The sequence below is a fragment of the Bos mutus genome, chromosome 7, assembly GCF_027580195.1.
Source record: "Bos mutus isolate GX-2022 chromosome 7, NWIPB_WYAK_1.1, whole genome shotgun sequence".
Lineage (NCBI taxonomy): Eukaryota > Metazoa > Chordata > Mammalia > Artiodactyla > Bovidae > Bos > Bos mutus.
This window is the reverse complement of record NC_091623.1, coordinates 43949064-43976661: the sequence shown is the minus strand read 5'-3', so window position 1 is coordinate 43976661 and position 27598 is coordinate 43949064. Positions and strand designations below refer to the sequence as shown.

Sequence of the window (27598 nt, the reverse complement as noted above, 5' to 3'; positions counted from 1 at the left end):
TACACACTGAGTCAGTCATTTTGCATATGCTTGTTTATTCAATCTCCCCAACAGCCCAGTAAAGTGGCTACAATTATGTAATAAAGGAACTGAGAGGTAAACAATTTTCTTAAGCCAAACAACTAGTAAGTGTCAGACTGGGACGGTGACCTTTATATTACCATGTCAGGGAGCAAATCCAAGGTCATCTGACCCTCTCTGCATCAAGCAGTTGGACTTTCCTAATGAGTAGTCTTACACTTAGGATCCAAGTTCCCTTCTGAGCCGCCCCGCTAAAGGTCACCAGGTTTACAGCAACCCCCACCTGCCTGGAACCTAGCAGATCCCATGTGCTCCTTGCTGTCTTCTAGACGAGACTAGGGCAGAGGTGACCACGAAGTTTGATTTCCAATCTGCACGTGAGGTGTTTAGGGTCAGAGAGGATCTCAGGAGAGAAGGTGCTGGGTCATTGCTGGCCTGCGCTCAGCGGCTCCACCCGCAGCCAGAGTCCGCCCTCGGTGCGCAGGATCAGCTCTGGCTTCCGGCACGGCTCCTTGTCCGGCAGAACGCGGAAGCGCAGCAAGGTGAGCGCCAAGATCACTTTCATCTCAGTCATGGCGAATGTCTGCCCAATGCAGTTCCTGCAGGCAGGAGTGGTGTCTCTGACTATTCCCTGAACCTTCATCCCAGCCCCACCAAGCCGGAAATCTGGCCCACAACCCCCATCCCCATCTGCAGAGACAGAGAAGTCGAACAATGCCTGGGACCGCGGACATGGGTTTGCATATCCCCTGGGCCTGGTCCAGATTCCAGTTCTGAACGCGGGAGGAAAAGGGCTCTCAGCACACTGCAGGCCCCTCCTTGGGCCCACCTCCATTCCCCAAACGTTTATCTGTCACCTCCAGGGCAGGGGAGAGAAGGAAAGCCAGAACTCTGACCATCTTCATTTTTCCCACCTCCCTGCCTGACAGTCATGCCTGGAATCTCAGTCCCAGATGCTGCCACCCCCACCACCGCATTCCCACCTCAAATGTCCAATGTCCTCACCTGGGACCTGCTGAGAAGGGAATAAAAGCCAGAGGTGACCTCCCTTTGATGTTTTCTGGGTCGAAGCGGAAGGGGTCATAGACCTGGGGGCAAGACAAGACAGGGTTACTGGGTGGTATCTCCCAGGACGTCCATCCTTGGAGAGGCAGATGTGTGTATCACAGGGAGAGTGATGTCTGATTTGCCAGAACCCTGTGCCCTCTTTGGGTCTCCAAAAGGGAATGGACAAAGATGATGGAGGCAGAGAGTGGGGGAGGCATCACCTCAGGGTCTTGCCACACAGATGGGTTGTGGTGGGTCCCGAAAATATCAATGAGGCAGACAACACCTGTGGAACAGGAGGGACCAGTCAGGACTAGGTGCTTCCTGCCTTATTGGCCCCTCTTTCTGACCAGGAACCTCCTCCCCTAATCATTGTGGGCACCTTTGGGGATGACCCGGCCATCTGGGAGCACAATGTCCTGGGTACAGCGGCGGGAGATGCTGGTGACTGGGGGGTGCAACCGCAGACTCTCCTTGATGCACATGGTCAGGAAGGGCAACTGGGCCAGGTCGTCCCTATGGAAACCTCATGACAATTATCCAGGAAACAAAAACAGAGACACTCCTCAGCCCTTCGACTGTTCCTTAAGATCCTTCTTCCTAAAACAAAATCCCAGATCGATAAAATATCTCCAAATTGACTGTCATATACGTAAATATAGATAGCTCTTTCTTTGACCATCATGACTCAGTATAAGTTTTAAGAAAGAAAGAAGGAAGGAAGGAAGAAATGCAGGATCAAAAAAGTACTAGAAGAAACTTAGCCAGATATTTTTAGATTTTCTGAACAACTCACCTAAAAGTCAATCATAGAAACTTTTACAATTTTGTAAATGTAAAACATTTTTATGGCAAGACCACAAAATCAGAAGACAAATGACCAAGAAACAGATTCAGTGTTTACTCTTAACTACAGGACTAGAGATGCTAGCTAATACACTTATGTCGGGGTGGGGGGGAGAGTAATGCCATTTGAAATGTGGGGCAAATGTGTCATTTTTTGCAGATAGTGATTTTATATTTAGAAAACAAGTGAATTCACTGGAAAACTTTTATAAACATTGAAGACAAGATCCAGTAAGGGGGGGCTGAATTCTTTTTTTTAAATCCCCCCCTATCTGTGTGGTGATTTAAATTCTTCATAGCTGACACAGTTAACTAGCTCAAAACTGGAAAACTTCAAGACAAACCCCCTATGTTCCAACAGCACTCACTTCCCCTCCTCAGTTTTCCTAGTGATTATTTTTTATGTATCCTTCCAGAGGTACCTTTTTGCATTAAAAAAAAAATTATATAGTAGCATACTGAATACCATACACACTGCTGTTCATTTCAAGTAACTTATACCAATGTCTTATACATCTCTTGGAATTTGTGTCAAAAACAGAGCCTTCCACACTCTGGAGCTAGAAAATAACGTTTCATGGTTTATCCTACAGACTTTAAGACTTCTTTATTTTTCATTTAAATCTTTAATTCGTGTGGATGTTATTTTCTTACAATGCCCAAGAAGCAGGATGAATTAACTTTTCTCCATATACATCCCTAGTTGACCCAGAGCTTTTATTAAACAACCTTTATTTTCCCTAATGATAAGAGACTAAATATTTAGCATTTGCTGTTGCTTGCTGTGGACAAGAAAGCTTTATCCTTAAATTATTAGTTTTTCTATTAGAAATAGCAGTCAGTTAGAAGAGATAATAAAAGAAAAGATGATGGTGATGATACAAAGTGTGTGTGTGTGTTGGTATCTTAGTCATGTCTGACTCTGAGAATCCATGGACTGTAGTTCGCCAGCCTCCTCTGTCCATGGGATTCTCCGGGCAAGAATACTGAAGTGGGTTGCCATTCCCATCTCCATGATATAAAGCATCTGAATTGAACTTATCAAGAAATGTGAATGTGTATTATCCAAATAAACTTATAAATATTTTTCAATCCAGATACACTATATGGTTTACCATAGCAACAAGGGTATCTAAGGGTTAATTTAACAACATGTGAATTGCACTCAATATGCCAGCAAATTTGGAAAACTCAGCAGTGGCCACAGGACTGGAAAAGGTCAGTTTTCATTCCAATCCCAAAGAAAGGCAATGCCAAAAAATGCTCAAACTACCGCACAATTGCACTCATCTCACACGCTAGTAAAGTAATGCTCAAAATTCTCCAAGCCAGGCTTCAGTGATATGTGAACCGTGAACTTCCTGATGTTCAAGCTGGTTTTAGAAAAGGCAGAGGAACCAGAGATCAAATTGACAACATCTGCTGGATCATGGAAAAAGCAAGAGAGTTCCAGAAAAGCATCTATTTCTGCTTTATTGACTATGCCAAAGCCTTTGACTGTGTGGATCACAATAAACTGTGGAAAATTCTTCAAGAGATGGGAATACTAGACCACCTGAGCTGCCTCTTGAGAAATCTGCATGCAGGTCAGGAAGCAACAGTTAGAACTGGACATGGAACAACAGACTGGTTCCAAATAGGAAAAGGAGTTCATCAAGGCTGTATATTGTCACCCTGTTTATTTAACTTATATGCAGGTACATCATGAGAAACGCTGGGCTGGAAGAAGCACAAGCTGGAATCAAGATTGCTGGTAGAAATATCAATAACCTCAGATATGCAGATGACTAAAAAGCCTCTTGATGAAAGTGAAAGTGGAGCGTGAAAAAGTTGGCTTAAAGCTCAACATTCAGAAAACGAAGATCATGGCATCTGGTCCCATCACTTCATGGGAAATAGATGGGGAAACAGTGGAAACAGTGTCAGACTTTATTTTTCTGGGCTCCAAAATCACTGCAGATGGTGATTGCAGCCATGAAATTAAAAGACGCTTACTCCTTGGAAGGAAAGTTATGACCAACCTAGACAGCATATTGAAAAGCAGAGACATTACTTTGCCAACAAAGGTCCGTCTAGTCAAGGCTATGGTTTTTCCTGTGGTCATGTATGGATGTGAGAGTTGGACTGTGAAAAAGGCTGAGTGCCGAAGAATTGATGCTTTTGAACTGTGGTGTTGGAGAAGACTCTTGAGAGTCTCTTGGACTGCAAGGAGATCCAACCAGTCCATTCTGAAGGAGATCAGCCCTGGGATTTCTTTGGAAGGAATGATGCTAAAGCTGAAACTCCAGTACTTTGGCCACCTCATGCGAAGAGTTGACTCATTGGAAAAGACTCTGATGCTGGGAGGGATTGGGGGCAAGAGGAGAAGGGGATGACAGAGGATGAGATATCTGGATGGCATCACTGACTCGATGGACGTGAGTCTGAGTGAACTCCGGGAGTTGGTGATGGACAGGGAGGCCTGGCGTGCTGCGATTCATGGGGTCGCAAAGAGTCGGACACGACTGAGTGACTGATCTGATCTGATCTGAGTATGATCTTCATGCTAAAATTTTAGGCTCCATTAAAAGCCTGGAGATTACATGGATATCCAAAAATGGATATCCACTTCAAGCTCTGGGATACTGTGTATTAATATTATGCTTCCCACAGGTCAATTATATATTCACAACAACCACCTCTCTCCATCCTTCCTTTCTCTCTCTCTTCTCCTTTCCTCCTAGTTCTTAATTTATTCCCTGCTGTCTTCCTGACCTAATTATATCTCAAATGCACCCAAATATCTGCTCTACTCACCAATACTCAGGGTCTCATCTGAGGCACTTTTTTCCACCCTCGATTTTGTCCCTCTTAGCCTAAACTCCAGGCCTGCCCATGTACACTGGAAGTGTCCTGACTTGAAACTATGCCTCCACCAGGCTGGGAGCTCCTGGAAGGCAAAGACTGGGGGCGTCTGGGACCTTCCTGAATCTCCAGGACAACAAAGAAGCTGGAAGGAATTGGAGATGGTATAGAACTGGGGATAGGGAGGCAGGGTGGCAGTGTTTACTAAATGGGGACTGGGTGGAGAAAGATGGGGGTGTCACTGGACAAGAGTTGAATACCTTATTCCCTCAATGATCCTTCTGAATCCTGGACTAAATAATATGAGGAACTAGAGGGGAAAGGAAATGGGGAAACACAGAGTGAAGATGTTTGAAAACATGTGATTTCAGAGAGAAAATTAAGGGAGTGGAGGGGAAGTTCACTTACTGAATATGTGCCAAGTGTCATCATCTGTCCTCAAACATTGTTGCAAATTATCTCAGAATCCAAATTTTTGTCCCAAGAGCCAGCTTGCCTTGCTATACATGCTGAGTACTAGATCTTGCCTCTGCGTTCTGTTCCTATTCCCACTAAGTGAAAGAATCGACAAAAGGATTTTCTCTCTTCCCCAACCAGGGAGCAGAGCCAAGGAGAGGGATTCAAAAAAAGGCCATGAGGTCTTGAACTCACCATTCAATCTCTTTAGACTCACGGTCCCTCAAAAGATCTTGCACTTCTTGCCGGCAGCGCTCCTGGTATTCTGGGTGCTTTGCAAGGTTGTACAGGATCCAGGAGAGACCACTGGCTGTGGTGTCATGGCCTGAGTAGCATCCAGAAAGACTTGGATCTCTGGGCTACTTCAGCACCAAAGGTGAACAGCACCCTCACAGTAAGGACCATGGGGGTATTGGTAGGGATGAGGTAGCCCAGGATCCACACACCAAGTCCCTGGGATAGAGAGACTCTGCCCTTTCCTGTATTCTGTGTGTTTTGCAAGGCTGTGTAGGACTCAGGAGAGGCCACTGGCTGTGGCATCATGGCCTGAGGGGCATCCAGAACCGCTTGGGTCTCTGGGTTACTTCAGTACTAGAGCATGGACAGCTCCCTTGCATTAAGGCCCATGGGGAGGGATGGGGTAGTCCAGGGTCAATTCAGCAAGTTCCCTCCCTTCCTCTAGCCCCAAACTGGGACCCTCACCCTCAAACATGAAGGTGTCAGCTTCAGCCCGGATATCTTCATCTGACAATCCCTTCCCATCCTCATCCTGCAGAGAAAGAAAGATCCCCAGAATCACATTAGTTCTGAGGGCCCCTGAGTCTAATGTGAAACAATCTGTAAAACTGCATATAAGAACCCAATCCCAACCTGAAGCCCTAGAAATCCTTTGCTCAGCCTGTAACTAGAGGCCATATTCCATAGGCCTCCTCCTTAACATCTTTCTCTACTGTGTTGTCCCTGGTGAGAGGAATCAGTGATCTGTAAATATTTTCATGTTTATACATGACAGGGGATTTCTGCAAAAAATTTCTGGCAATCTGGGTTACAACCTGGGTTATAAACTATAGAACCTTTAGAATTTGCCTTCTCACCAGAGTATTTGTTTAAGCTCCAGAATAATCTTTCTTCCAGTCCCTCTCTCCCTCTCTCCATAGGGATAAAGGGGCTGATGTATCAATTGCCCTGTATAAGTTCCAAATGTCAAAATCTAGAGGTACTTGTACTGAGATCCAAGCATGGCTGATATACAAAAAAAAGCATCATGGTGCCCTAATAGGCATTTGGGAATGGGGACCCAGAGCTACAATTCTACTCAGGCTACTATTATGGCCATGAGAAATAAATGTGCTGCTCTGCTCCAGGATTCTGTATATACATATAGATAGATAGATAGATTCTGTACCTACATGTAGAGCCTATCGCAGTGGTAGACTGACTTATCAGTTTGCATTAGAATCAAATCACAGGCCCTTCACAGTTTCAGACTCAGCAGTCCCCTACAGGCTATACTGCAAATGATCATCTCTAAAACATCCCTGACCCATCCCTCCCTTCTACAAGCACCTTCCACGGCTCCCCAGGACCCTCTGCATCCCATTCAAATTATTTGATCAGATCAAAGTCCTTTCTACCTCTCGAACTCACATCCCGGAGGAACTCACCTTGGTCAGCAGAAGCACATCAATGAAGTCCAAAGTCTTGGTCTTCGCCTTGGCCTTGAGGAAGTCATCAATATTCTCCTTGGGGAGAGTGCGGCGGCGCTCCTGAATGACGGCATCTGTGAAGTCGTGCACTAGGCGGCAGGCATTGCGGAAGCGCTGCCCGTCTGAGGTGAGATAGTACAGGAAGTCCATATACAGGAAGAGTTGTTGGTTTCTTTTTGACACAAGCGCACTAAGCTCCAAGATGGCGGCGATATATTCACTTGGCTTCCTGAGGAAGAGAGCATAAGGGAGGCAACAACTTAAAACCTGAAGCCCAGAAGCTAGGATCTACCTCCCTTCAGGAACTGAGGCTCCAAGAACAAATAACCCATAGATACAGCGTGGGGATGAGCCAGAAGATGTGACTCTTCAGACTCTTCTCAACCCACATCCTATCTCAGTGAGCTGCCTCCATGCCCCAGGCACCCAGAGCACAGCTTAGATACCATGCTTCTCTCCTTTCTCTCTCACCCAGTATCTCCCCCTTCTCCTTCTCCATACTGTCCACTTGTCTCAGCCCTTATCCTTTCCCAGCTGGTCAATGGCCTAGCCCCTTCCTTAGTCTCCTTACATCCAGTGTCAACAGCATCCAGTGTCTAAATGACTATTGGATTCTCTTGAGTCGGATGTCCAAGCTCAACTTTAACCAAGACCTTCATGTGCTCAAACACCTTCCATAGCTTCCAGGAAACCTCAAATAAAGTTCATATCTTCTTAGCCTGACTTCAGAATTCCCTTAAGATATTACCTTCTCATTCCTCCAACCTTTTTTTCGTGGTGTCTCCTCACAGTTGCGCATACTTTTCTCATCCTACCCTCCTTGCATTTATCAAAGGATTCTACCTACCTGGAAGGATAGCTCCTTCTCTTTGCATTTCCTGTCCTGGGTTGTCCGTCTCTGAGCCACGTCCTCCAGGAAGGCCCTTCCAATTGCCCTGCTCAGTCCTCCCTCCCCCATCTATTTCCTTGAGTCTATGACTCATGTTCCCAGGCCCAGCGATGAAACTCACTCTTGGCAATTGCTGTCAAAACTGAAGACACATTTCTGCAGACTGTCCAGGGTCAGGAGGCTGATGTGTTCAAACATGTCCAGATGGGTGTGGCCCTCTGTGATCAGGTGCTCCCACTTGGCCTGGTCAGAGAAGGAGACAGAGCTGGGGCCCCTTCACAACCACCTGGGTGGACTACCCTAAGACCTTGCCTCTTGGTTCCAGGACCATCCCCAGGGAGCATCAGGCTTGAGTGGAAGTGTAAGCTGTTACTTGTAGAACGTGAAGTTCTCATTGCTGGAAGTCAAGAGACCTGGATTTAAATCCTGACTCAGCCTCCTGCTCTCTGTATATTCTTTATCAATTTGTGACATTAATCCAATGCTCAATAAGTCTTGCTTTCATCATCTTCATTGTTAAAAGCTGATTTGGAAACTGTCCCCTATGTTGAGAAAGGCCAAGGTCCTCCATGGGCCTTGAGTATCCCTGCATATTCTTGCTTGGTATACTAAAAAAATTGGAAGACCCTGATGTTCTTTACCTGGGCCATTCCTCAGAGTTGTGTTTGTAGTAAACAACCTTGAGGAGTGAGGTAATGTGTCCTCCTGGGAAAATATCAGGCTTGCTTCTAGTTCTAAAAGTCATAGAGTCCCTAAACCTAGTAGTTTTACCCACTGTAATACAACATACTACACGAGCAGGCACCTGTGTCATCCTCATAGAATTTGATTATTTGGAAGAAGAATACAAACCAACAGGAAGCATATGCCATTTACTGAGCCAAGAGTAATAAATTATCCTTTGTCTGTGACTCAGGACTCTCATGTCTAATGGCAGAATCCATGAAACAGTAACAAGCTCACTTGTCCATTTGCAAGTATAGAAAAATCCCAAGCACTTCACAAAATCTTCAAACCCTTTGCAATGTGATTTTTAAGTAGATTATAATAGGGTGTGGAGCTTATTTCACCATCCTTTGATTCTGAGTTGACCTTGGACCTGCTTTGGCCAATAACCTAAGAAAAATGATGACTAGTGTGCCCCATAGGCTTCCCTGATAGTTCACTTGGTAAAGAATCCACCTGCAATGCAGGAGACCCCAGTTCGATTCCTGAGTCGGGAAGATCCACTGGAGAAGGGATAGGCTACCAACTACTGTATTCTTGGGCTTCCCTTGTGGCTCAGCTGGTAAAGAATCTGCCTGCAGTGTGGCAGACCCGGGTTGGGAAGATCCCCTGGAGAAGGAAAAGGCTACCCACTCCAGTATTCTGCCCTAGAGAATCCCATGGACTGTATAGTCCATGGGGTCACAAAGAGTCGGGCACAACCGAGTGACTTTGACTTTCAGGGTACCCCAAACCAAGACCCGAAAAGGCATTGCATTTCTGCATTGTCTGTTGTAACTTCTTTTTCAATTCTAATTTTATCAATTTGAGTCTTCCCTCTTCTTTCCTGAGAAGTCTGGCTAATGGTTTATCAATTTATTTATCTTCTCAAAGAAACACCTTAATTTTGTTGCTCTTTGGTACTTTTTTCTTCATTTCTTTTTTATTTCAGCTCCAATCTCTCTGATTTCTTTCCTTCCACTAACTTTGGGGGTTTGTTGTTCTTCCTTTCTATTTGCCTTAGGTGTAATGTTAGGTTGTTTATTTGATATTTTTCTTGTTTTTTGAGGTAGGCTTGAAAAGCAGTTCTTAGAACTATTTTTGCTGCATCCCATAGATTTCGAGTTGTCATGTTTTCAGTGTCATTGGTTTTTGGGTATTTTTAAATTGTGTTTGTGTTTTTTGCAGTTTTTTCCTATAATTGATACCTAACCACATAGCATAGGGGTCAGAAAAAAATGCTTGATACAATTTCAATTTTCTTAAATTTACCAAGGCTTGATTTGTGACCCAAGATGTGATCTATCCTGGGTCACATGTGCACTTGAGGACAAAAAAAATGTATTCTGTTGCTCTTGGAAGGGTTTTCCTGTAGATATCAATTAGGTCCATCTGGAATAATGTGAAAACACAACCCTCAGAATGGCAGAAAATAATTGCAAATAAAGAAACTGACAAAGGATTAATCTCCAAAATATACAAGCAGCCGATGCAGCTCAAAATCAGAAAAACAAACAAGACAATCAAAAAATGGGCAGAGGCCCTCAAGAGAAATTTCTCCAAAGACATACAGGTGGCCAATAAACACACAAAAGAGGTGCTCAGTCTTGCTCATTGTTAGAGAAATGCAAATCAAAACTAAAGTGAGGTATTACCTCACCCCATTTAGAACTTCCATCATCGAAAAGTCTCAAGCAATAAATGCTGGAGAGTATGTGGAGAAAAGGAAACCCTCTTGCACTATCGGTGTGACTATAAATTGATACAAGCCACTGTGGAGAGCAGTATGGAGATTTCTTTAAAAACCAGGAATACTAAGCAATTATCTTGAGAAAATCATAGTTCAAAAAGTCACATATACCCTAATGTTCATTGCTGCACTATTTACAATAGCCAGGATATGGAAACAACCTAGATGCCCATTGACGGATGAATGGATGAAGAAGTTGTTGTACATAGGTACATAGGTACAATGTACTTAGCCATCAAAAGGAACAAATGTGAATCAGTCGTACTGAGGTGGATGAATCTAGAGCTTGTTACACCGAGTGAAGTAAGTTTTATATTGGCCAAGAGAAAAACAAATATTTTGTTATATATATATATATACAGAATTTGCGTCCCTGGTGGCTCAAACATTAAAGAATCCACTTGCAATGCAAGGAGACTCAGGTTCAATCCCTGGATCAGGGAGACCCCTGGAGAAGGGAATGGCAACCCACTCCAGTATTCTTGCCTGGAGAGTTCCATGGACAGAGGAGCCTGTGGACTACAGTCCATGGGGTCATAAAGAATTGGACACAACTGAGAGACTAACACTTTCACTTTTCATAGAATCTGGAAAAATGGCACTGATAAACCTAATTGCAGGGCAGGAATGGAGATTCAGATATAGAGAACAGACTCTTGAACACAACAGGGAGAAGACGGGGTGGAGCAAATTGAGAAAGTAGTGTTGATGCATATATTACTATTATGTGTAAAACAGATAGCTACGGGGAAGCTGCTATATATGACTAATTAGCATTGTGGTATGGCAGAAACTGACTCAACATTGTAAAGCAATTAAACTCCAACTAAAAACTAAAATAAAAATAAAAGGGCATTGCAGTTTCTTCTCAGTCTGTTGGAATATTGCTTCTGCCAGTGAACAAACCTGAAATGTCTTCTAGGGAGAGAATCACACAAAAGGAAGTCCATTTCACCTCAGTGAAACGATCCAAGATCATCTGAGAAGGGATAGGCTACCCACTCCAGTATTCTTGGGCTTCCCTGGTGGCTCAGCTGGTAAAGAATCCGCCTGCAGTGTGGGAGACCTGGGTTCAATCCCTGGGTTGGGAAGATCCCCTGGAGATGGGAAAGGCTACCTACTCCAGTATTTGAGCCTGGAGAACTCCATGGACTGTATGGAGTCACAAAGAGTCAGACACAACTGAGTGACTTTCACTTTTGTGTTATTGTTTGTAAGTGATTTGTTACTCCAGAATAACTACTATACAACATTCATTATTTTCCTAAAATATGTCTCAAGATTCCAAGGCTTCTGTGAAGAAAAAGAGAAACTAACACGTTCTGAGCACCTACTATGTGCCAGGAACATGGCTCCATTACATTATGTTGACCACTTTGCAAAGCAAGGCTCACATTATACTTATTTATCAGCCAAGGAAACTAAGGTTCAGAAGGAAGAACAATGGCCTCAAGGTCAACTGGAAGATCCAGAATTCCAGACAAGATGTTCCTGAGTCCCCGTTATCCTCAAGGCTCCAGCTGGGACCCTGGGTTCAAGAGACTCACGTGCATGATCTCTGCACTCTTGGTGAAAATCTTGATATAGGGCTTCAAGATGTTGAAGTGGAAGGCGGGTGTCAGCATGCGACGGTGGCTGCTCCACTTGTCACCGGCACTCAGCAGGAGCCCATCCCCTAGCAGAGACAGCCACAGGGAGTGAGCAAAGGAACCTTCCCCTGGATCCCCAAAGTCATCCCCAATCCCCTTCACTCACAGTTACTCACCAAGCCAGGGTTTTAGAGTGCCATAGAACTGCATGTCTTTGGGTGCAATGGCAGCTGAAATGAATAAAGAAAATCAGGGGCCACGTAGATGGGAAGGAGAGGGACTTTTGCTGAGGGATGGAGGCTTCCAGCCAGGAATCTACATTCCCTCTCCAAGACCAATATAACAGAATGGGACCAAGAGCACAGGAAGCTGGGAAGGGAGAAGTGACCAGACCAGGCTGCAGCACAGAGAAGAGCAAAGGTAGAGCCCATAGACACAACTCAGTATGCTTAGACACACCCCAGAGTGACACAACATGCCCCAACATTCCTTGACATAGCCTACAGAGTCCAACACATTCTGACACGGAAGCAAAACCCAGCCCTCTACAAAACACCTTTACAGGGACCAAGAACACCACACCTGCCCCAGCACGGGGACCTCTTCTGAGACATCTGACATGGCCCCATGTGTTACCATGGCCTGACATGGCCCCAACATGCATGACACAACCTGAAATGATGCAACAGCGCTGCCATGGACCTGAAGACCATCTGACCTGTTCCCAGGGTGCCCCAGGCAGGCTCCAGGCAGGACTTGAATACAGTGACCTCACAGACATGAACCAAGTGTGATCCAGGCATACCTTAAGACCTAAAACAGGCAGGATTCACACAAGGTCTCAGGCATTTCTCAAAGTGATCCTGAGCCCCAGACCTGAGGCAAACCTCACATGTGGCCCAGGAGTGATTAACAGGAGAACCAGACAATCTCTAATGACATTTCAGATAAGAACCGAGAGACTCCTAGATGCCTCAAATGTCCTTGGCCACAGGTGAGCTCCAGACATGACTGAGAACATCTTTGAGCTCAGGTATAAAATATACTAGGTGGCACCAGGTATAACATACACCAATTGTAACCAGAATCCATGTGGATACATAAATGTGACCAGATGTAGCCATGCAGCAGACACTGCACAGACATGACTGGAGGTCAGGCAGGTGGGAGTCTGCCTTGAGAAACAGTGGTACCCTGGCCACACCCCCCCCCCCACTGTCTGCATCATGATCAGCTGCCCAATTAGAAGCAACACAGACCATGACAGGGGACAAGCTGTGGCCAAGGATCTACCTGGAGCAAAAAGCACAGGTTTGATGCAGGTGGGGTGGATGATGTAGATGACCACGTGCCAGGGCCCCACCCACCAGCAGCAAGCATCCCCATAGGTGCCGGCCAGGCCCTGTGTGTACAGAAGACCTTCCTTCCAGCTCTGAATCTGGAGAGGAACAATTAGGACCTAATTCAAGCTCTTCTAGGCTGCCAGAGGGAAGGACCTGCAGGGCAGAGAGCCGCACCTGAAGCCATGAATCAATTTCATCAGCTGCTCCTCTGTCCTCACGCTTTCTCAGGCTCCTTCCCCACACTCTCCATAAAGGACAGCTGGATGTCCCTTCAGGTGCAGGGATAGAAAGGGTCTTTCCCTGTGTGGACCCAAACACCACGTTCAACTCACATCTCTCCCACCCCCATATTCCAGATAAGGAAACTGAGGCTCTGAATATTGAAATGACTTGCCCACAGTCACACAGATACTATGCCTGACACATGAGGCCAGGTGTGCCTGAATCCAGGGTCTGAGTTCTTAACCACTGAACTGCTCTGAGCCCTAAAACAATAGCTCAGGTAACCCTGTGCCTGCCAAGACATGCAATCAGACTCTCAGGAACATGGGAATTGGTCTTATGACCCCAGCCAGGCAAATTAAAGGGAACCTTCAACTTTTTCTAAAACTGTTTTTAATGAGTTCACTTTTCTATGGGAGTTTAGCTTGGAGGATTCAATCTTACCAGGATAAGAGGGAAGCCATCACAGATGAACACAGAACTAAATGATGAAAACAGATTTCTGATGACATTTTAAGACCCAGATCCAGCTGTCCTGAAGACATCTTCCTTGGAGTTTACAGTCAACTGATACTCTTTCTTTGTATAGATCATAGAGGGTTGAGTTTCCACCACTAACAGCTGAAAGAAACTTCAGCAGCCAGAGAGAGCTAGGGCCCTTCTCAGAGTCACTCAGCATTCTGGTGTCAGAAACCAGGTCTCTGTCAGAAGCTGCCCATTCCCCTGCTTGCCTGGTCTGTCTGTGGATGGGCGGGGCAGGGGACAAAGTTAGGGAGCCAGGGTGGGATGAGGTAGAGTCTCCTCAGGGAGATTCCTGGGCACTGTGTTGGGGGCCAGAATGAGGTACTCCGCCCGTGACAAAGGTCATGAGGAAGGAGGCTCGACATACGCAAAGGCGGGATCGAGCCTCAGGAGTCCCCCTGGAACTCCTCGAGCATCTACCCCCATAACCAGAGCCTGCCTACTTTACTACTTTGTGCTCTTACCTACACCTCTGACTTTATGGGGGGCTGTCCCCCAACACCTCTTTCGGAGAAGGGGTTAACCTAGAGCTCCAGTCAATAAAAACTCTTGGGTGTGACAAGAGTGTTTTAACCTACAAACTCCTCTGAAGGTTCTCTAGCCTGCCTGACAGGCTCGTCGGGCCACATGTGATTGCTCACAGCCTCCCAACCGTGAGAGGCACGAGATGCTTTAAACCTTCTAAAAACAGGTTCCTTAGAAAAGTTAGAAAACTATAAGTATAGTGGGCTAATTAGAAATTGTGTTGATGAAGGGTTTTTCATTTGTTGAGCCAACATTTGTTGCTAAGTCTCCATATCCCCTGCCCTTACACACATTAATGAATATATAGAAGGAATAAGTATTAACCTTTGATATTAATCACGTTAGACCTTAGGCTAAGTAAATTCTTTCCTTAACTAAAACCCACTACACCCTCACCCTGTAGGAATGTAACTTTATTTGGGTGGCGTCTGTTTTGAGACTAATCAGCCCTGGAGAAATAAGTGTCCTGACTGACTGACCGCTGTCACAAGGAGAGGGTCGTAAATTGTCAGCAGGCCCCCCTGGCCAGAAGATGATGTAACATCCCTAAGACCTCTGTATACATTTGTGTGAAGCACCTGACTTTAATAAAAGTCAGGACTGCTGTCCCCACGTGACTTTTGTATAACATCTCAGTGTATAAAAACAGACTCTGGAAAATAAAGAATTGGGATCAGTTTCTCGAAATACTGGTCTCCCCATGTCGCTCTCTCTCTCACTCTGGTTGAGTCTCCATCTGGAGCGCGGAACCCACCATGCTTACTAATTATGCCTGGGCTTCTAAGATCCGACCGGGGAGGCCTCAGTGTCTCCTCTCCTTCGGGAGAACGGAAGGACGCCTGCGGCCTACTTAAGTGGTGCAAACTTCTTGTCTTGAAGTTTTATTGGTCTCCCGCGTACACCAAGCCACTCAGCCTCTTTTCTCCACTGAATTTTCCTACTGAGCTATCCTCATCCTATTACTCTTTATATCTTTGATAAAATATTTAAATAAATAAATAGGTCGCCGACGCCGTCCCCGCTTCGAATACCCTGGATCAGCCGGGGGAGGACCCCGGCAGGTGGCGCCCGAACAGGGACGATTCGAAGGTAGGTCCCCAACCCTTTCCCCCAGTGTTGAATTTTAGGGACGGATAGGACCCCACTCAGGGTGCCGCGGACCCCCCTGTAGGATAGACAGGGCGAGTAGGAGTGGGAAGTGTTGAAAGTGTTAAAGAGTTAGAGAGAAAAAACGGTTTCTGAAGTTAAAAGGCCAAAGAAAAGCCTGATCTTTTGAAAGCTAAAAGCTTTATCTTCTATTATGTTTAACTTTCTGACATGGATAACACTGAAATTAAGAATGGCAACTCTTTATACAAGTAATCTTGAAACTGTTAAAGCTACTGTTAATTTAGATACTTGGGTGAAGGTGAAAAAAACAACTGAACACTTATCCTATAAATATGATTTAAAATGTTCTGGACCCTCGTCATGAGGCTGTGGGATGACCTATGGGAGAGGCTATAGCGGTGGATGGTAGTGGGTCTCCACCTTCTGCGCAGATCATATTTTCTGCCATTGACAAGGAAAAGGAGGGACACTGTGCTCTACCTCCCGAGGAGTGAGAGGGCTTACAGGACGCTGCGGCCGGGCGCCCTCGCGAGCCCCCTCTCCCTCTGCACAAACCTTTAAAAATTTGTCCAACAATTTCTGATTTAAGGCGACTACCCCACCTCCGCTTGCACCTCTCAGGGCCTAGGAATTCCCCAGTTTACATCCAAAGCCTCCCAGAGCATTGCCTAAGGTTGAAAAAGATTAAAAAGTTTTATTTTTAAAGAAAGGAGCTTTTAAAAATACACAATATACAGAGCCTACTCCTTGCAGAAAAACCCCCTCAGGGGGGCTTCACCCAAGCAAAAAAAGAGAGAAAAAGAAAAAAGAAAAAAAGTGGAAAAGAAAAAAGGAAAGAAAATAGAGAAAGATCTAAAGATAGAAAAAGAACTAAAGAGTGGAAAGGAGAGAGGAACGGAGGAGGAAGAAATCAGGGAATGCAGCAAGATAGAAAAAGGAAAAAAGGAAGTTAGAAAAAGAGATACAGAGAGAAAGAGAGGGAGGAGGAAAGAAAAAGTTAGAGAGAAAGATGGTAAAGGAAAGAAATGAAAGAAAGAGAAGACAGTAAGAAGGAAGAAGGGAGAATGAAAGAGGGAAACAAGAAGGAAATGATAGAAAGTAAAAGAGAAGAGAAGAGGAAGGAAAAAAGTAGAGTGAGGGAAAGAAAACTTGAGAAAGATTTAAAGAGAAGAAGGAAGAAAAAATCAGCAGAGGAGAGAGGAGAGGACTTACAGGACACTGTGGCCAGACGCCCTGGCCAGCTACCTCCCACTCTGCGCAAACTTTTAAAAAAACTTATCCACCACTTTCTGATTTGGGGCGATAGCCGCCGCCTCCGTTTGCGCCTTCCAGGGCCCAAGAGTTCCCCACTTTGCCCCCAAAGCCTCTCAAAGTGTTGCCTAAGCCTGAAAAAGATAAAAAGTTTTTTAAATAGTGGAGCTTTTAAAACAGACTGCATGCACAATATGCAGAGCGTGCTCCTTGGAGAAAACCCCCTCAGGGGGGTCTCACCCAGGCTAAGAAAAAAGCGGACTGGTAAGGGGATTTAGCAACAATTTTAACCCCGGACTTGCGGTTGCTCCGATTCCAATGGGAGTGGCTGGCCCCCTGCCTGAGGGCATTGTAGGACTTGTGCTAGGGTGTAGCTCGCTTTCTTTTCAAGGACTTTGGGTGGTGTATGGTGTAGTAGATTCTGATTATATTGGAGAAATTAAAGTTTTGATCTCGCTGCCTACCAAAACTGTGCAAATTAATAAAGGTCAAAGAATAACACAGTTTTTGCTTTTACCTTACTATTAGACAAGAAAAACCTTGACTTCTCAAGCTAAGAGCCACAGAGCATTTAGATTTAGTGATCTAGCTTTTTGGGTGCAGGGAATTACAGCTCCAAGGCCTTTAAAAGATCTTTTAATTCAAGAAAATAAAATGTCAGGGCTATTAGACACAGGAACAGATGTCTCTTAACATTGCAGGAAAAGACTGGCCCAGTCCCTGGCCCACACATACTACTAAAAATGAGTTGGTGAGATTAGAGAAAGTGATATGCGGGGTGAGAATGCTGTAAAAAAAAAAAAAAAAAAAAAGGTGAGGGAGAGTTTAAAACCTTGAAGAGTAGTGAGTTCCCTGTTGCTGGAAGTATTCAAGCAAAGATTAGATGGTTGCTTGTCATCTAAAAAGCTATAGACCAGATTTAGGTTACAAAACAAAAACTGGAGAAGCTTATAAAGATGTTGTGCAACACCTCTTTACTTGCTTCTCATATTTAGGTGCCAAAAGTTTTGAAAACTGACAATGCCCCTTTGAAGCTGCGGAGAGATTGTTTACTAACTTTAAATGATTTCCAAAAATTATTAGGGACATTAATTGATACGCCCACATTTAAAACTGACTACTACAGATTTAAAGCCTTTATTTGATTGCTTAAAAAGCGATCTTGATTCCAGTTCTAAGAAAAAGTTGACTAATGAAACAGGCTCTTGTCAAAGAAGATGAGACTTTAAATGATCAGTTAATTAAGATTAATATTACCAAAAGATGAGATTAAATTATTCTTGCCACAAAACATACACCTACAGGGTGCTTGTGACAAAAAGGCCCATTGGTTCCATCTACCAGTGACCCCAAGAAAAATAGTTTTATCTTATCCCAGCTTGGTGGCACAATTAATTATAAAAGGAGGAAAAAAGAAGTGTGGAACTTTTTAGAAAAGAAGTAGCAAATATAGTAATTCCATTCAATAAGGATCAACTACAAGTCTTTTACAAAGTAGTGATGATTGGCAAGTTGCCCTGATAGATTTCAGGGGTCAAATTTTGTTTCATTTGCCCTCAAGCCCCCACAGTAGTTAAAAGTTCAAAAATGTTAGATTGGCATTTTGAGGGTACATGTGGAACTTTCCAACCCTATGTAGTTCCTACGCTCCCCTTTACCCTATGGGGGAGGGACGTGCTATCTCAACTAGGAGATACTCAGAGAAGGGTTTTCTCAATTTCTTAGTTATCAACAGGCTGTACAATTAATACTATATATATTATTATAAATACATAATATAAATATATTTGCCTAATTACAGTTTGCCTAATTAGATAAGGGTATAAATAAAATATAATAAAGGTATACCTAATTCTATTTATAGATCTATACTTAATTAATTTGTATATAAATTAGTATGTATACTATATATGCATATTATATATATACTGTATAATTAAATATATATTACAGTAATATAATGTGTGTGGCTGATATTAATTGGTATGGTTTGATGTGCTGTGATGATATATGGTCTATATACTATATAATTATATTATATATGTGTGACATGTGCTATTACAGTACATTGGTTTGTGTTGGCTGGTATTAGCTGTGTACGTGTTGTATTGCTGTAATATATATTAATTAACATATTAATTATGAAGATTAATTCAAGTATATTGATTATGTCAATAAGTTTATATTTGTTGCCATGTATAAATACATATATAAATACATTTTGCATTTAGATATATCTGTATACCAAAATGAGATAAGGAGGTTATACATTTATTATTTAAATTTATACACAGACCTAAACTAAACATTAGACCTAAATTAACATATCCCAAAATTTAAAATGTAAATTTTAAAAATTAAATTGACAACTGCTTGACAATTCCTTTGCCATAAAACCCCCATAGGTGTAATTGGGGTGGCCAGACAAAAAATTGGTTTTATAGCAAAACGGCCCCCTAGAGTGGGTCCATCTTCCCGCTCCAACTAAAAAGGTAGTGGCTTCTTATCCGGGATTGATAGCTACTTTGATATTAAAGGAAAAAAGCGGAGCATTAAATTATTTGGTAAAGAGCCATCAGAAATTGTAATTCCATATAATAAGGAACAACTTGATGCTCTTCTAATGTTTGATGAGGACTGGCAGGTTGCCATAGGAAATTATTGTGGTCAAATTCTGCATCATTTACCTTCACGTGTTTTGCTGAATTTTATATCCAGACATCCAGTTATTTTCCCTGTCAGATGTAAACAATCTCCTATTCCAAATGCTCAGATAGTTTTTACTGACTGGTCAGCAAATGATAAAGCCTCCATAGTCACTAAAAATCACCAAAAGGTTTTAGAAACACGGGAAACTTCAGCTCAAAGAGCTGAAATAACAGCAGTCATAGAGGCTTTTGCTGTGTTTGGAGATGAGGAATTTAACCTTTATTCTGATTCTCAGTATATTGTCAGGTTGTTTCCACACATTGAAACTGCGTTTTTTGTCTAAAAATAAAACTACCATATTTCATTTGTTAACTAAATTACAGCAACAAATTTGGAAAAGAAATAAAATATTTTTCATTGGATACATTCGGGCTCATTCCGGATTGCCCGGCCCTTTAAATGCCTTTAATGATTTGACTGACTTGTTAACCAGAAATACAGTGGCTACTGTGATTGAGGAGGCCAGAGCCTCTCACTTACTTCATCATCAAAATGCTACTGCTTTAAGATATCAATTCCAAATTCCCAGAGAGACTACTCGAGAGATTGTGCGCTCTTGCTTACACTGCCCCACTGTTTATAATATAGTCTACCTATAGGAGTTAACCCTCGCGGTCTCAAACCTAACATACTCTGGTAAATGGATGTAACTAATATCTCTTCATTTGGAAAACTTTTCTTTGTTCATGTAACTATAGATATCTTTTCTCATGTCCTTATTGCAATGAACATTGCAATAAGGACATGAGAAAAGTCTCGTACCGGAGAGGCAGTTAAAGATGTTATACAACATCTCTTTACTTGTTTTTCATATTTGGGCCTACCAAAAGCTCTGAAAACTGACAATGCTCCTGCTTACACTTCTAAGTCTTTTCAGGAATTTTGTTTACAGTTTCAAATTAAACACAATACAGGCAACCCTTACAATCCCCGGGGACAAGCCATTGTGGAAAGAGCACATCAAACATTAAAGATCCAAATTCAAAAATTAAAAGAAGGGGAGTTTAAGTATAGCTCTCCCCATCAAATCTTGCAACTTGCTCTTTTTGTAATAAATATGTTAAATGACGATTCAGCTGGAACTACTGCAATGCTTCGTCATTGGTGCCTGGAGCAATTAAATGCAAAACCATTAGTCAAATGGAAGGACCTCCTCTCCGGACAATGGAAGGGTCCTGACTCATTATTAATTAGCGGTCGAGGATGTGCTTGTATTTTTCCACAGGACGCAGATTCACCAATTTGGGTTCCAGACAGGCCAGGTTCGCGGCGCGCACTCGCTCGCCCCGCCCACCAGGCAGCCCTCGCCTCTGCGCCTCCAGCCTCGCCCCGCACCCTCCTCGCTGCACCCCGCGACCTAGAGCAAAGAAGTTTGTGCAGCGAGTGAGGGCCAGAGAGGAGAGCGCACCCGCAAAGTGCCGACCAGACCAGCGCGACGCCCGCCAGCAGGGGAGACAAGATAAACATCGAGATCCCGGCGAGACTGACAGGGCTGCTGCAGCATGAACTCCAACCAGAAAATAATTCTACTTATTCTGTTTTAGCTTGTCCACCCTCGCCTTATGTTTTCCTTTTTACTAATGACTCCAACAAACTTAATGTAGGCATGAATTATTCAGGTGGACCTAACGTAGTGACTTGTGAACAATGTATGCTTTCATCTTGTTTAAACCCTCAATGTAATGTTTGCTCCTTTGTGGTGTTACAATGCCCATCCTATCTTATGGTGCCTATATGATAGCTATGGTCTTACTGTGTTACAACAACTGCAGGATTTAATGCGATCGCGACGGTTTGTGGTCTTGCTTATCCTAGGAATATCAGCTTTGATAGCAACAATTACTTCTGTTACTGCGGCAGCAGTATCATTGACTCAACAAGTGCATACTGCCCAATATGTTGATACCATGTTTAAAATTGTCTTTTTAACTCTAGCAACTCAGGAAGCTATAGATAGGAAATTAGAGATGAGAGTAGACGCCTTAGAAGAGGCAATTATGCATATTGGGATTGAGTTACAGGCTTTAAAGGTGAAGATGGCTTTGACGTGCCACGCTGATTACAGGTGGATATGCGTGACATCTTTGAAGGTAAACGAGACAGATTATGAATGGGAAAAGATTAAAAATCATGTCTCAGGTGTTTGGAATAGCTCTGATATTGGCCTGGACTTAGGGAAACTTCATAATCAAATACAGACCTTGGAACACTCTTGGCTGGATTTTACCGCCACTAGAGCAGCTAATGATTTTTTTAACACCTTCTCTAACTTTATTTCTGGAAAAAATATTCTGTCTAATATCCCTAGTCTGTAATCCTACTTCTCATAATCATTCTTCCTTGTATTGTCAGGATTCTCCGGCAGAGCATTCGGAAGCTCGCGACTGAGCTGCATCTGGTTGTTTTAAGAAATAAAAAAGGGGGAGATGTTGGGGGCCAGAGTGAGGTACTCCGCCCGTGACAAAGGTCATGAGGAAGGAGGCTCGACATATGCAAAGGCGGGATCGAGCCTCAGGAGTCCCCCTGGAACTCCTCGAGCATCTACCCCCATAACCAGAGCCTGCCTACTTTACTACTTTGTGCTCTTACCTACACCTCTGACTTTACGGGGGGCTGTCCCCCACCACCTCTTTCGGAGAAGGGGTTAACCTAGAGCTCCAGTCAATAAAAACTCTTGGGTGTGACAAGAGTGTTTTAACCTACAAACCTCTGAAGGTTCTCTAGCCTGCCTGACAGGCCTGCCGGGCCACATGTGATTGCTCACAGCCTCCCAACCGTGAGAGGCACGAGATGCTTTAAACCCTCTAAAAACAGGTTCTTCAGAGAAGTTAGAAAACTATAAGTATAGTGGGCTAATTAGAAATTGTGTTGGTGAAGGGTTTTTCATTTGTTGAGCCAACGTTTGTTGCTAAGTCTCCATATCCCCTGCCCTTACACACATTAATGAATATATAGAAGGAATAAGTATTAACCTTTGATATTAATCACGTTAGACCTTAGGCTAAGTAAATTCTTTCCTTAACTAAAACCCACTACACCCTCACCCTGTAGGAATGTAACTTTATTTGGGTGGCGTCTGTTTTGAGACTAATCAGCCCTGGGAGAAATAAGTGTCCTGACTGACTGACCGCTATCACAAGGAGAGGGTCGTAAATTGTCAGCAGGCCCCCCTGGCCAGAAGATGATGTAACACCCCTAAGACCTCTGTATACATTTGTGTGAAGCACCTGACTTTAATAAAAGTCAGGACTGCTGTCCCCACGTGACTTTTGTATAACATCTCAGTGTATAAAAACAGACTCTGGAAAATAAAGAATTGGGATCAGTTTCTCGAAATACTGGTCTCCCCATGTCGCTCTCTCTCTCACTCTGGTTGAGTCTCCATCTGGAGCGCGGAACCCACCATGCTTACTAATTATGCCTGGGCTTCTAAGATCCGACCGGGGAGGCCTCAGTGTCTCCTCCCCTTCGGGAGAACGGAAGGACGCCTGCGGCCTACGTAAGTGGTGCAAACTTCTTGTCTTGAAGTTTTATTGGTCTCCCGCGTACACCAAGCCACTCAGCCTCTTTTCTCCACTGAATTTTCCTACTGAGCTATCCTCATCCTATTACTCTTTATATCTTTGATAAAATATTTAAATAAACAAATAGGTCGCCGACGCCGTCCCCGCTTCGAATACCCTGGATCAGCCGGGAAGGAAGGCCCAGAATTAGAAGTGGCTGAGCCACAGGATACGGTCAAGAAACCGACCCACTGGAGAGGTGGATGTCACAAAAATAGCAGCCCAGATCATGCACCAGACATAAATTTTCATTGCTGGGGATCTGGGGATGAGTGAGGGCAGACCTGCCAGGGGGCCTGGGATGCTATGGATGCCCACTGCATCACTCTACCCTCTGCTTTCAAATATATCTGTTCATTGTTCCAGATCCAGTTCCAGCACCTCCTCTTCCAGAAAGCCTTCCAACATGCCCTGACAGAGGACCTTGCTTCTTTTTGGGTCGCCACAGCCTATCTCCCTCCAGCCAATTCCTGACCAACCATACCAGGTCAGGGATATCCTGTTCCATCTCTGAGTCCTGAGATTGGGACATCTTTCAACAGGGCACCAGAGTGGGGTATAGATAACAGAGTGAGGAAGAAGGAGACAGTGAAATGGGGGCTGATGAATATATGAAAGAAAGGAGGAAACGGCTGAGCCAGAAAGGGGAGGAGGGGCCATGGTCCTGTAGGGGCCACATCAAATGTTGGCAAGGAGGAGCTGGAATCCCTCAAATGTGTCATGGCACCCACCACCACAAGCTCTGCCTGGGTACCTGAGGCGTTGGTGATGCTCCGGAGCATGTCAGGGTGGCAGAAGATGACCATTGGGATAATGGGGCCAAACCAGATCAAATATCCACGGGGGTAGTTGGCCGCCATCTGAGTGAAGTAGATCAGGCCCTGCTCCGTGGAGGGCACCTGCAAGCAAGGGAAGAGCCATCACTTCCAGATGGAGCAGTGGACAGTATGTCAGATTCTGTACAGATGGAGAGAATCTCTGCTTCCTCCTTCTCTGGGGGCAGAAGGGACATGGAGCATCTCCAAGTCCCAAGGATGTACCCCAGGACACAGGGAAAAGACAGGCTCTCTACCATAGGGAGGTTGACCTTGACTTAAGAAGTCAGATTTTTCATGTCCTGGGAGTGGTCCCAGTTCCAGGAGTGCCTACAGGAGGAGATCCCTATGGGGGAGGTTTGTGGATGCAGGGTGGACTCAGGACTTCTCCCTAGGTTTGGGTCCCACATCCTTTCATAATCTGGATGGTTCACATGGCCTCCAGTTCCTTACATGGTAAAGGGTCTGCAGACCTGGGACCTTCCAGCCCTGGCAGATCCCAAGGGACAGACATTAATCAAGAAAGCATCTCAGACCTACAAACTTTCTCTGTTGGCTAGGCTCTGTGAAGAGTGCATCCTGTCTGTCTATTCCTCTGCAACCTCAGGATACAACTTTCAATCACACCACTTATAGATGAAGAAACTGACACCATATGCAGCCCAACGGGAAGAAGACGATGCTCCTAGAGAAGCGTCAGGTCCATCAGGATGCTCCATTCAAGCTTGACAAAGGTGCTCCAGGTGCTCTAGGCAGGTGAACATACGTCACTTTTACTTTGGGGCTTTGTTCCCCTCTCCCCAAGGACCTCAGGTGAGGGTTCAGTGCACTTTGAGAACTGGTCCAGAGAGAGAGAGTGACTCAGCCAAGGTCACACAGCAAGAGGGGCCGCAGGAAGGAAAAGTCCAGACCAGACCACACAGCCAAGCCCTTGGAGGGAAGAGCAGAACTGCAGTAATTTTATAACATTCCTGTCACCTCCAGGGCTTGCAGAGACCATTTCTAGACCCAGACTCTCAGGAAATCTACACAGCAAGCTTTGGAGTGCCCCCTGTTCTGGGCTTCTGAACTTTGCCATAATAAACAGGAAAATTGTAGTCAAGTCCTCCCTCAAGTTGTAGTTCTCATCCCAGACAGGAAAGAAAAAATGTTCTCATCTCTCAGCCGGGCTGTTAGATGGGAAGGGCTGGGTACTCATTCCTTTGACCTTGACAGAAGAGGGTAATGGCAAGTTCGTCACCTAGATAACCAAACATTTATTTTGCATGCTTACAGTATGCCAGCCCTGGAGTACACACTGTAGTGACTGCTCCCTAGAACTAGCATCAAACTGCTGCTGCTAAGTCACTTCAGTCGTGTCTGACTCTGTGTGACCCCACTGGAAGGCGATTAATATATAATTGGACAATTGACTGTTTATTAATCATAAGCAGAACCAATTCAAAGATCAAAGTCTGGGGCACAAAGTTGGCAAGTACAGAGGGCTTCTTAAAGAAGAAGTGAACTTTATCCAGGTTGGGCAATGAGCCCATTGGGATATCTTGGGAGGAGAGAAGGTAAGATTAGAGGAAGGGATCCTGGGAGAGGGTATGGGGAGCTGTGGTCCTATAGGTGGGGTGGGGAGTTGATAGCCAATTCCTGTGGGACAGCTGTAACCCAGAATGAAAAGACACAGGAAATGGACCACAAGCAGAGCAGACCCTGGACAGCACCCTTGAGGAGACCTCAAGGTCACCATGGAGACTGGAGAGGCCAGGAGACCAGGCTCTGTACAGCCTGAACTAATGTGCTGCTGCTGCTGCTGCTGCTAAGTCGCTTCAGTCGTGTCCGACTCTGTGCGACCCCATAGACTGCAGCCCACCAGGCTTCCCCGTCCCTGGGATTCTCCAGGCAAGAACACTGGAGTGGGTTGCCATTTCCTTCTCCAATGCATGAAAGTGAAAAGGGAAAGTGAAGTCTCTCAGTCGTGTCCGACTCTTTGCGACCCCATGGACTACAGCCTACCAGGCTCCTCCGTCCATGGGATTTTCTAGGCAAAAGTACTGGAGTGGGGTGCCATTGCCTTCTCCGTGCACTAATGTATGGAAGTCAGGCGGGAAATGGACCTCAAAACAGACTAGGGCTGGAAGGACAGGATGTGGGGAAGGTCTCTATGGCAGAGCAGAGGAATGAGTGAGTGAGGAAGAGGGGGCTCCCTGGCTTCCCTTGCTTCTCTGCTGTCTTAGACCCCACCCCCAACCTGAGCCCCATTCCTGACCCTCAGAAAGTCTATCCACCCTGATCCCCCAGACCCATTCTGCTGCCCATACTCACCAGGTTCATGTGACCCAAGAACCAGTTCGGTTTTGGGGGCTGCAGGAAACATCGGAGGCGGCGAGAGTTGTTGTAGAAGGTGTAGGTCCAGGCCAGGACGCGGGCCAGGATCCAGGAGACCCCAGCCAGGAGCGGCAGCAGCCACGGGGAGGCTGCCAGCGGCCCGAGTCCCAGCCGAGATAGGCTCAGCTCCAGCATCCTGTGGGGCAAACAGGGTGAAGGCTGAGCTCCTGAGGGTGAAAGAAGAGGCAGTGATGGTGAGCTGTGAAGTAGAGATAAATAGAGTGGAGGAGCAAGGGAGCAAAGGGCAGGGTCAGTGCTGGGGACAGGGCAAGACAGGCTCAGAAATGGGCAGACATGGGCTCAAAAAAGGAAAGTCAGGGTAAGAGGGAGAATCAGAGACAGAGAGAGATAGAAAGACACACACACAGAATGTTTGTGTGTTAGTTATCTACTGACATCCACTCATCTCCCAGACCAGCTTGTTCCCTGGAGCCACCCTGCCTAGAACAGTGGCCTTTCCCACCCCAGGCCAGGTTCCCCAGCCCCATGACCCCCAGCCTTTCACCTTCTGCCAAGAGCTGCTTGTACTGCACAACTCCCCTCCTCCTCCTGGGACGGCATGGTCTGACCCTGACCCAAGAAAAAACTGCCAGGATCCACACTAAGCCAGCCAATCCTCACTGCCTGCTTACCTCCTCCCTATCTGGAGGCTGTCCAAATAAAGGGTGAGGCCTGTGAACAAGTTCAGGGTCACAGTTTGTACACTGGATGCTCAGGACTCATCACATCCCAAATGGGAAAATCATGGGGCAGGTAAAGATGACTCTGGGCTCCCAGGTGTGCAGCCATACCTGCTGCTCTAAGCACAGTGTAGCAGATAAAAGCATGAACATTCAGGTATCATGCAAGCAGGGCCTAGCTCAGCCTTGTCTGAAGTCATTTCCAGGGCTCCTCTCCATGCCTGGGCCAGGAGGGTGTCATGTAACATTTCTGGGCACAGAAACAGGGAGCTCGGAGACCTGAACTCTCTGACCTCCTGGTGACACAGCCTGACAAGAATTCAAGTCCTGCTTCTCAGCAGCCCAGGGCCCAGGTTGAGACATGACTGCTGGGAGCAGGAGCAGAGAAACACCCCCGGCTGAGAATTACAAAGGAATAAAGGACTCAGTCGGAAGAGGGCATCTTGAGACATGAAGGGTAAGGCTGCAAGGGACCTAGAGAGAATAGTATGCACACAGAAGAGGCAGAGCTGGGAGTGGAGTTCTGACCCACCCTCATTCATACTGTGGGCTTTGAAGACCCTCTCTGATCTCAACCTTCCTATCTGGGAAATGGGATGTTGGATGAGACCCTGAAATAAGATTTGCAT

The 27598-nt window shown here is 45.1% G+C and overlaps 1 protein-coding gene across 4 annotated transcripts; it reads right to left on the bottom strand.

Annotated features, from left to right (window-relative positions):
* On the bottom strand, positions 1 to 26880 carry LOC102286314 (prostaglandin E2 omega-hydroxylase CYP4F21). Of its 4 annotated transcripts, none has more exons than XM_070373238.1 (13): positions 26795 to 26880; positions 26227 to 26425; positions 23853 to 23997; positions 12030 to 12083; positions 11812 to 11939; positions 7931 to 8052; positions 6879 to 7149; positions 5917 to 5983; positions 5410 to 5539; positions 1451 to 1584; positions 1290 to 1354; positions 1027 to 1109; positions 1 to 620 (listed from the first exon to the last, which is right to left on the bottom strand). In XM_070373238.1, exons 1-13 carry the CDS (start codon positions 26848 to 26850, stop codon positions 446 to 448), a joined length of 1629 nt encoding a protein of 542 aa, XP_070229339.1. In that variant the 5' UTR covers positions 26851 to 26880; the 3' UTR covers positions 1 to 445. The 4 variants fall into 4 exon arrangements, with proteins under 4 accessions (XP_070229339.1, XP_070229340.1, XP_014336428.2 ...); XM_070373239.1 differs by having other exon boundaries at positions 26227 to 26456; positions 26795 to 26812; XM_014480942.2 differs by lacking the exon at positions 26795 to 26880 and adding an exon at positions 26686 to 26764.
* Positions 26881 to 27598: the final 718 nt, after the last annotated feature.